The sequence below is a fragment of the Pteropus alecto genome, unplaced genomic scaffold (genome assembly GCF_000325575.1).
Source record: "Pteropus alecto unplaced genomic scaffold, ASM32557v1 scaffold76, whole genome shotgun sequence".
NCBI lineage: Eukaryota > Metazoa > Chordata > Mammalia > Chiroptera > Pteropodidae > Pteropus > Pteropus alecto.
Window position 1 is genome coordinate 28,304,892 of NW_006443138.1, and position 10,651 is coordinate 28,315,542.

The window sequence follows — 10,651 nt, forward strand, 5'->3', positions numbered from 1 at the left end:
GAGGCAGGGTTTCAGGGAATCCTCTGGGCGGAGCTACCTCTGTTATCCAGTTTGATAACATCATGGCAAGGGCAGTGCTGTGTCTGTGCACTGGAAGCAGGGAGGGCTCAACAGGGAATAATGGATACTGCTGGCACTTTGTACAGAGCAAGTCTTGCCTCGGCCCTCATTCTGACAATGTCTCTCTGTAAGTCTCCGGTGCCCACTGCGCGCAGCTGAATTGGCATTGGTGCTCAGAGCATGCAGGTCCGTCAACATGAAAATCTGCTAGCAGACATGGCCCCTTTAAAGAGAAGTCTGCTGCTGATGCAGCCTCCGTCTCACTCAGCCACTGGAGACTGGGCAGCCCTGCGTCCTTGCCCCGTCTTACCTTCTGCTGTTGCAGGGTGATTTCTTGGATTTCTCCCTAGTTGTATGGCTTGTTCCTCTAGATCTCAGGCAATTTTTCCTTGCTGCTGCTCTTGGTTTCCATCACAACTTTGATGTGGTTGCCAGAGTGATGAACAGAGCCTCTAACATCTATGCCTTTTTTTCCCTCCCCAATGCTATGGATTTTTGAACATTGATTTTGTATCCAGAAACTTTACTGTATTTACTTATTGTTTCTAGTAGTGTTCTTGTGGAGTCTTTAGGGTGTTCTATATAGAGAATCATGTCATCCACAAATAGTGACAGCTTGACTCCTTCATTTCCAATTTGGATGCCTTTTATATCTTTCTCTTGTCTGATTGCACTTGCTAGGACCTCCAATGTTATATTGAATAATAATGATAATGGACAGCCTTGCCTTGTTCCCAATCTTAGAGGGAAGGTTTTTAGCTTTTCATCATTAAGTATGATGTTGGCTGAGGGTTTGTCATATATTGGGTGAGGTCATAGATGGCATTTATTATGTTAAGGTACTTCTATAGTGATTTTGTTGAGTGTTTTGATCATAAATGGATGCTGTATCTTGTCGAAGGCAAGGCTGCATCTATTGATATGATCATATGATTCTTATTTTTAATTTGTTTATGTGGTGTATCACATTAAGAAATTTGCGTATGTTGAATCATCTCTATGCCTCTGGGACGAAGCTTACTTTATCCTGGTGTATAATCTTATTAATATGTTGCTCTATTTGGTTAGCTAGTATCTTATTTAGGATTTTTGCCTCTGTGTTCATGAGAGATATTGTTCTGCAGTTTTCTTTTTGTGTTATCTTTACCAGGTTTTGGTGTTGGGGTAATATTGGCCTCATAAAATGAGTTGGGAAGTATTGCCTTCTCTTTGATTTTTTGGAAGAGTTGAGGAGAATAGGTATTTCTGTTCTAATTTTTATGATTTCTTTCCTTCTGCTGACTTTAGGCTTCATTTGTTCTTTTTCTAGTTTTTTAAAATGAAGCATTAGGTTATTTATTTGGGCTCGTACTTGTTTTTGGAGGTAGGCTTGTAATGATATGAACTTTCGTCTTATGACCACTTTTGCCGTTTCCCAAAAGTTTTGATATGTTGTACCATCATTATCATTCGTTTCTATGTATCTCTTGATCTCCCTTTTTATTTCTTCTCTGACTCAGTTATTCTTCAGTAGCATGTTGTTTAATCTGCATGTATTTGTGGTTCTTTCTGCTTTCTTTTTATAGTTGATCTCCAGCTTCAAAGCATTATGATCAGAGAATATAGTTGGTATGATTTCAACCCTCTTATATTTATTGAGGCTATCTCTGTGTCCCAGTATGTGGTCAGTCCTTTAGAATGTTCTGTGCAGTAGAGAAGAATGTATAAGTATCTGTTTAGGGATGAAAGGCTCTGTAAATGTCAATTATGTCCAGTTGGTCTAATGTGTCATTTAAGGATGTTATTCCTTATTGATTTTCTGTTTGGATGATCTGTCCATATCTAACAGTGGGGTATTTAGGTCCTCTACCACGATAGTGTTTTGGTCTGTTTCTCCCTTTAGTTCTGTTAGTAATTTCTTTATGTATTTTTGGGACTTCCTGATTGGGAGCATATATATTAATAAGTATTATGTCTTCTTGGTGTACGATTCCCTTTATCATTATGAAGTGTCCCTCAGTATCTTTCTTTAGCTACTCTCGCTTTCTCTGAATGCCATTTGCTTGAAATATCACTTTCCAACCTTTCACTCTGAGTCTATATTTGTCTTTGGAACTGAGATGTGTCTTCTGGAGGCAAGCATATGGTTGGGTTTTGTTTTTTGATTCAATCTGCAACTCTGTGCCTTTTCATTGGTGAGTTCAGTCCATTTATATTTAGGGTGATTATTGAAATATGAGGTTTTCCTATAGCCATTTTGTCTTTTGCTTTCTGGTAGCTCGGTGTTTCCATTGCTTCCTTGTACAATGTGTCTGGTTTTTTGTTGTTATTGTTGTTGTTGTTGTTTTTTTTTGGGGGGGTTGTGTATTTTCCCTCTGTCCTTCTTGTTTTATGTTATATACTTCAGTTCTGAATCTTTGGTTTATGGTTACCATTACGAATATGAAAAGGATAGTTATATATATATATATATATAGTTGTCCATTTTCTTCTACGTGTGTCTTATCTCCATTCCTCTTTGTGAATTTGGATCCTTGAATCCTCCCCTTTTCTGTTATAGTTGTCTCACTTTGTCTCTATGTATGTTGAAGATTCATTATTATCTTGCAATAGCAAATCTTTTTGTTGTTTAAGCTTAAAATGCCCGTTCTTAATAAGAGTTGCACTTCTCTGCTTCTATCTGCCTGCTAGTCACTCTACTCATAGTTATTATTATTATTATTTTTTTTGTCGTTTCATTTTAGGTGAGCTGACCCCTTTCAGTATTTTCTGTAATGCTGGCCTCATAGTGAATTCTCTCAATTTTTGTATGTCTGGAAAGATCTTTATTTCTCCTTCATATCTAAAGGAGAGCTTTGCTGGATACATTATTCTTGGTGGTAGTTCCTTTCACTTAATAGTTTGAATATTTGATTCCATTCCTTTCTGGCTCGTAAGGTTTGTGCTGAGAAGTCTGACGATAATCTAATGGGTTTTCCTCTATAGGTTACTGTCTTCTTTTCGCTGACTGCCCTGAGAATTCTTTCTTTTTCATTGATTTTTGATAATTTTAATTGATTTTTGACAATGTGTCTTGGTAAAGGCCTTCTTGGGTTGAGATAATTGGGTGTTCACTTCTTGAATTCCAAGCTCTAGCTCATTCCTTAGACTTGCAAAATTCTCATCACTTATTTGTCAGAAAATACTTTTAATCCCTGCTCTTTTTCCTCCCCTTTGAGAATGCCCATTATTTTTATGTTTCCTCTTCTGATGGTATCAGCTAGTTCTTGTATTTCTCTTCCATTATTTTTCATTCTTCAGTTTCTCTCTTCTTCCTTCTATTTCTAGATTTCTGTCTTTGATATCCCTGACCCTTTCCTCCATTTGATTGACTCTATTTCCCAAGCTTGCTATTTCATTTTTCATCTCTTTCAGTGTGTTCTTCATCTCCAGAAGTTCTATTTGGTTCTTTTTGAGGGTTTCAATTTCCTTGCCGAAGAACTCATTCTGCTGATCTAGCTATTTTTTCAATTCCTGGAATTGTTGATATGAATTATTCTGGATCTCATCGAGTTTTTTCAGAAGTACCATCCTGCATTCTCTGTCATTTAAGTCATATATTTCCATGTCTTTAAGCTTATTTTCTGGAGATTTTTCTCTTTCTTTTTGAGCTGCCTTGTCACCTGGGTTGTTCATGGTGTTTAATGGACTATTTCTCTGCCTGGGCATTAGTGGAAGTGTATTCTGCTTTTTTTCCAGAAAGATTTATTATATAAAGATCTCTCTTTAGCCTATTGCTAAGATGGCATTTTATTTTTTTGGTTTTAAGTACGTGGCATCCAAGCCTCTTGGATCCTTGCTCTATATGAAGTCTTAAGAATGCCTTTTTAAAATTATTATTAATAAACAGTCACACTTGCTACCTTCAGTCTTCAGTTTCAGTTGCGTTTGCTCAGATTCCCTTGGGGTGTTCAGTGTTGGAGGATATGGGGGAGGGGCCCCTTGCATTGGGGGATGGGGCTGTGGCTCAGCTTCACACATTTTGTAACCATGGCTGGTAATAATCACCTGTTGTTTCTCTGTCATCTGCACTTTTCTGCTGTCCCTCTCTGCTACGACAGGCAGCTTTCTTTATTTCTCCCAGTCTACCACCCAGCTCCCAGGGTTCTCACCTGTGTTAGCTCCTATGTGTAGATTCTACACCTAGATGTGCCTGTGTGCAGGTTGGGTGTTTTTGTTGAATTTTAGATGTTCATCTTATTGTTGTATCAGGGGGAGAGATCTAGGGACATCTCTCACTCTACCATGTTTCTGACATCACTCCTAAATTTGACATTCTTGAACTAAATCTTCAGAAGAGAATAAAGTTACAGGCTGTAGATATGGTCCATTGTAGAATTGAAACTATGTATTATGTCTTAACAAACTGACTTATCAGCTCCAGGGTGCTAAAGAGAATTACTTATCTACACAAATCATGTTGCCTTTACAGTATGTAAACACAATGCCATCAGTGTCCTTTGGACATGGAAAATGAGACGTGGGAGTATGGAAGCCAGGTCAGGCAGGGCCAGAGGGAAACATAGCTTCCTCATCTCCATTTTGCTCTTCGTGGCAGGAGAGGGACCAGGTGAGGATCGCAGCCACTGCTGCCTTGGGCCACATGCTATACCGAGTTGACAAATTCAAACCTGGATCCACCCTCCGAAAAGAGATCTACACTTTTTTAGTCCCGCTGCTGCTAAGCTTTCAGGACAACAACGCCGAGGTGGTCAAGGTACTGGTAACCTCTGTTCTGCCAATCTCAGCCTGATTCAATTCCTTTCTGCTAGAGCATACATAGTCCCTTCACTTTGGCTCTTTCATAAGCCCAGTCTTGGCCGTGCATTCAATATCCACCTCTTTGGTATTATCCTCTGGGCTGGCTCTGAGCACTTTTATCCTCTCTTGGGTGCCATCAGTCTTCTCCTGATATGGTTCTGCTCCTTGAAGCTGTTTATGTTCCTTGTCATGAACAAGGTCCCACGTTTCACCTGATCCCAGCTACTAACTAGCCCTTGGGGCCTAACTTCGTGGTCTTCCACTTAGCCTTGGGCCTGGCTCTGCAGAGTTATAGGAGCAAAGCTTTGGTGATTCTCTTCTTTCCATAGGCCTGTGGAGGGGCCCTGACTGAGTGGACTAAAGTGATTGGCTGGTCATCACTCACACAGATGTTCCAGCATACCACCCTCAGTGATCACATGCAGGTGTTGGAAGAAACATGCAAGTACATGGTGAGTGAGAGTCTCTGAGGAAACCAGGTCACAATATTCATGATAGGGACTCAATGGCATGCCAGGTGGGTAAAGAGGAGAGGGCTGACAGAAAATGTATTCTTTCTTTTATTCCCATTCTTTATCATCATTGAACTCTGAGAATCCACATTTGGGATTCCAGTCCTTGGTTCTCCATATTTGGCTCTCCTAGTACCTCAATCTCTGCCTTCAGGGGCTAGAGACATCGTGCAAAGCAAGGTAGTAGATGGCAATGGTACAGAGGCCTTCTGGTTAGAGTTGGTAGGAGGAGATGTAGGCAGGAGTCATCAGGGCTTTAGATCAGAGGTCATGGTGTTAAGGGTCTGTGGCTCCTGTGAAGTCAAAAACAGGCCAGAAATCAAGGATCCTTGTTGAAAAGCAAACATATAAGAGCTAAGCAAGTAGGTTAGGAACTAACATGAGTAATTCTAATATTATGAATTTTGATGCCTGACATAGAGCACTTTATAGTTTACAAAGCACTCTTACATTTGTTATCCCATTGGAGCTGTATAATTATGTAAGGGAGGCTGGGCAAGTTTTATTTTACCTCTACAGATGAGAAAACTGAAGCCAGTCAGTGTCAGGGCCAGGATTCAAACCTGGGTGCCCTGGCTCCACACCAGTCATTTTCTCCCTTCTCATGTTGTTGGTACCAAGGAGAAAAATTCTCTTTGTGAATTTTCTGCTGAGTCTGCACTGTTGCTGGGGTAGAGGCATCTGAGTGTACAGGTTCATGCAGTTTAAGCTGATTGAAGGCAGAAAATGCTGCTGCTTGTGGACAGGGTCAGAGGCTATGGCTGCAGGAAGGTCTTTTGTAGAGCTCCCAACAGCACACCTCACCTCGTCAGCACTACTTCTCTTTGGCCCTACAGGTGAGCACATGCAAAAAACAGCTCCTGGGGGAGTTGCTGTCTCAAAACTTTGGCTTCCTGAAGAGCCCTTGGCCCTTTCTGAGAACAGCTGCAGTCAATTTCATAGGTAAGATGGTCCCTCCTGTCCATCCCTCCCCCTTGTCTTCAGCAGGGAAGCCCTCTTTGACTTTCTGCTAAGGAGTTAAGCCAAAACCTATTATGATGAAGCTGGTCACCTCCCTCCCTAGCTCTGACCTGATTAGAGAGGTTGTCCTGCGACCAGACCTCAAATTCTGTTTTAGAGAGGCCTGGGGAAGAAGAGTGGGCTATGTGTCTTTGTGCTGGTTCTGTGTGCATCTACCCACATTGTCTGCATGCTGCTTTGTGGGGAAGAGAACCATATACATTTGGAAGGGAAAAAACTATTGCTTCCACTGGAACCCCATGGATTTTCCAAATATTTTTCTTTAAACTACAATAACAGCCTAAAATATTCAGATTGGCTAATAATAATAATAATAATAATAATAATAATAATAATAAAACAAAAACAAAAAACCGGAACTTCCACCATTTGGATTTAACCACTGCTAACATCCTAGAATTTTTTTCTAGATATTTTTTCTTAAAAATATACTTCTCTCTCTCTCTCATACGTACAGTACATGCATTTTTTAACAAATGCAAACTTTGGTACACTGTTTCCTGCATCTCATATACATGCATTACATACCCTTCAACATTATTTTTAATGAATGCATAATATTAATTCTATTGTATAGATGGATTTATGAAACTAACCAGTCCTTATTTTTGAATAGTGAGACTGTGTCATCTCTTGTTTTTATAAGCAGGGACGCAGTGGTTAAATCTCTGCATGTCATCATTATTTTGTTGAGATAAATTTTTTAACAAGTAGAGTTGCTGGGCCCAAAGGGTATGCAAAATTTTAAGGATTTTGGTTCATACTGCCAAACTGCCCTCTAAAAAGTTGAAGCATTTTCTGTTGTGAGTAGCCATTTCTCCAGACATTTGTCAGTCCTGGATAATATGTTTTAAAAGTCATTACCAATTTTATAGGTGAAAAAGAGAAGCTTGTTGTTTTAGTATTTTTTATCAGCAGTGAGGTTAAATATTTTTTCTGTGTTTATTGCCAGTGCATATTTTATTTTTGCAAATTAATTGTTTCGTGCCCTTGTAGGAACCCCATGAAGTTTAACATCCTTGGCTCATGTTCCATTTTTTACCTGCTGACAATATTTTTCAGGGTCACAGCTGCTCTGAGGGTTGTTCTTTTATTAGGACACTGACATCTAGGCAGCAAAGCATCTCTTAGACACTCCTTGCTAGATCTGGTTTACAAATTTCCTTGTTTACCACTGAGCCTGGAGAAAGGGATGGCCCAAAGGTCCAGGAATTCTGGAAAGACTTTACACCTGTTCTGTCTTTAGGATTAACAACTAAGAAGATAAACATGAATAATATACATGAGGATGATGTGCAGCTGTTACAGAATGGTGAGTCTGGGCCTTGTACCAGGGTTCTAGGTTACACAAGGGGCTGGGGCAAGATAGAAAGGAGGAAGGGGAAATTCCTTAAGGACGTTTCATTATTTTAAATAAAATTTATTTTTACCATTGTAAATGTTACATATAAAAGTTTAAAATAGAGAGAAGAGGAAGAACACAAATTATCCATTGTCATACTAATTAGATAAAAACACTGCGAACAAAAACATTACTGTCACTTAACATTTATCATGTGCTATAAGTCCTGTACTGCAGTGGTGTTCAAGGCAGTCACAGTTTTTGCCCCCCTAAAGAACTTGCAGTTTTGTGTTCTTTTTTACTGCATTAAAGTATTTTAAAATTAATTTATGTTTATAGAAAAAATACATGAATATTCCCTGAAAAATAAAACAACACATTATCTGTCTATTAACACCCAAGTCTTGCTTTTTTCTCTCTTCCCTTGCCTGTTTGCTATATAGTCCTATATTCTTTTTGTGTGTGCACAGAGAATAAATATATATGTTATATATTATATGTGTGTGATATGTATTATATGTGTTATATAAACAGTTTCTGCAACTTGTTTTTTTCCCACTTAGTATTTTGGTATATACAGATCTATTGCATTCCTGTAACCCTTGATAATTTAAAAGTTGTTTCCAATTTTTTGCTATTCAAACAATGCTAACATAAACACTCTTATATAGGCCTCCTTTTATACAGGGGTTAGTGTTGCTGCAGACTAGATATCAAAAAGTAGACTTTTGTCATGCATATTGAGCTTATCAGAGTTTAAAGTCAAATATTTTAACTATCCCTTCTGTGTTGACATAAATTCCAATTACCATTCCTCCCAATTTATAGGCTTTTATTATCCAATATTTTAGTTCGTTTTTAACCCATAACTTAGATGCTATGATTAGTATTGTTATTCTATACAAACAGTTTAGATTTACACAGTATGCTACATGCTCACCATTCCTTTTTATGTCTCTGACCATTTTTCTCCATCCTGAAGTAAACCTTGTCAAAGTTTCTTTAGTGCTGGTAGCTTGACGGTATGTGCTCTAGGTTTTTGTTTGTTTGTAATGATTTCTTCTTACCCTCATTCTTGCAAGATAGTTTTACTAGTGACACAGTTCTAGTCCAACAATTATTTTCTCTCAGCACTTTGAAATATTGTACTATTATTTTCTGGCCTTCTTTGTTGCTAATAAGAAGTCTACTGTTATTCTAATTTTTGTTCCTTTGTAAGTAGTCTATTCTTTTTCTATGGCTGTTTTAAGATTTTCCTTTTTGTTTTTGGTGTTCTTTAAAAGTATATAGAATGGTGTAATAACCCCCAGGTACCATAACCCAGCTTCAACAAGCAGCAACTCATGGACACCTTGTTTTTTCTGTTTCTCTAGCTATACCCTTTCCCTGCCAGAATTACTGCGAATCAGATCTCAGACATCATATTATTTCATCTATAAATATTTTACTACATATTTCTAAATGATACTCTTTTTAAAAGTAAAACATTTAAGAAATTTTAATGGACATGTTATGCAGTAGAATGCAAATTATGCATGACTTTTTAAGATAAAAGAGGCTCCAAGAATATATTGTGGAATATATAGGATTTGAAGTAACTCAGTTAGGCTCCTAAGGCTACCAACTCATTCTCTTCTGCCTCTGAAGTTAGGGGCACTTCAGAGCAGCATTTGCTAGTCCTAATATACAACCCTCCTAATTTCAGAGGCAGAATCATTTGTCCAGGGTCACAGAAGAGAATTAATGGAAGAACCAGAACTAGAATTTCCAATTCAGGGATCTTTCTGCTAGTCCATTCTTCATTATTCTTGAATTTTACCAAAGTCCTGAAAAAGAGGTAGGGAATGGAGTTGGGGGTGTAGAGAAAGAGGAACTGCTATTCCCAATGTCTATCAGAAGATAAATTTTACCTCACCTTTCAAAACCCTTTGCTCCCTCCAATCCTTGAACAGCCACACCTAGGTTTTATATAGGATGTACTTCTGCTGGCTCCCTGCCATTGCTCTCTATTAAGTTAGTTTCTTCACCCCTCCCCCCTAGATTTAGAGTAAAACTTTTATTTCTCAAACAAATCTACAGATACAAAATCAAATCTAGTAGAATGGGGATATCAAAATAATAATAAGCTTGTTATAATGGAATTCACACCTTTCATTTAAGACTGTGGGATGAAGTGCAGTCAGCAGTGACCTGTAGGAATAAGGACCTGCTTTGACTCAGGGAAAGTTGGAGAATCTGGTCCAGTGAGGACAGAAAATGAAGTTAGGAAGAGCCCCAGAAATCAAAACCCTGTAACAGTTCTCTTTAAAGCTTCACTGGTAGTAGTCATGTGCTTATTTATGCTAGGTCTGAGCCTTGTGTGGGACTCAGAACACAACAGCCCTTTTTCCTTCCCACTCGGTTGCTACTTTTGGGGTTTAGCATGCAGCCTGCTCACATGAATCTGTTTTGACCATGCCAGGCAGTAGCTGCTTGGAACCTCATCTCTGGTAGCTGATGATTTCAAGTATTCAGACTTGTTATGAAGCTCTCCAAGAGAGGCATCAGGCTGTCATCATGTATTATACAGCCCCTGGCTGACACATAAGACCTTTCACTGAGTGCCCTTCACCCTCAAGCTTTGAAATGCATCTTTCGATAAGAGCTGAGATAAGAAATAAGTTCAGAATCCAAATTGAGACATTCAGTTGCTCTCCTACCCACTTGGCCCCATTTGTTTAGTCACCATTTTGCAGTCTGGCAAAGTCTGCATGGTTTTGACAATTTTAAGACCTTAGATGCAACCACTGATTTCTTCAGAAGGACTGTTCCATGGCTCATGAAAGTTTCTTCTTCATACCCATCATTGCCAAGGAAATGAAAAGACCAAGGTTTACGTAAACTGGATAAAGCTAATATTACTCTGGACCCAGCTCAAGTCCATCCATTTTTCAGCAGG

At 38.8% G+C, this 10,651-nt stretch overlaps 1 protein-coding gene across 1 annotated transcript in view; it reads left to right on the plus strand.

Moving 5' to 3' along the window:
* The first annotated feature begins 5,175 nt into the window (after nt 1-5,175).
* The window catches only part of LOC112472302, a 9,146-nt gene continuing 3,670 nt past the window's right edge, over nt 5,176-10,651 (plus strand). The window contains exons 1-3 of the mRNA XM_025041090.1: nt 5,176-5,291; nt 6,188-6,293; nt 7,618-7,683. Coding sequence (XP_024896858.1) covers nt 5,229-5,291; nt 6,188-6,293; nt 7,618-7,683 — 235 coding nt within the window. The 5' untranslated portion in view covers nt 5,176-5,228. The remainder of the gene's footprint in view (nt 5,292-6,187; nt 6,294-7,617; nt 7,684-10,651) is intronic.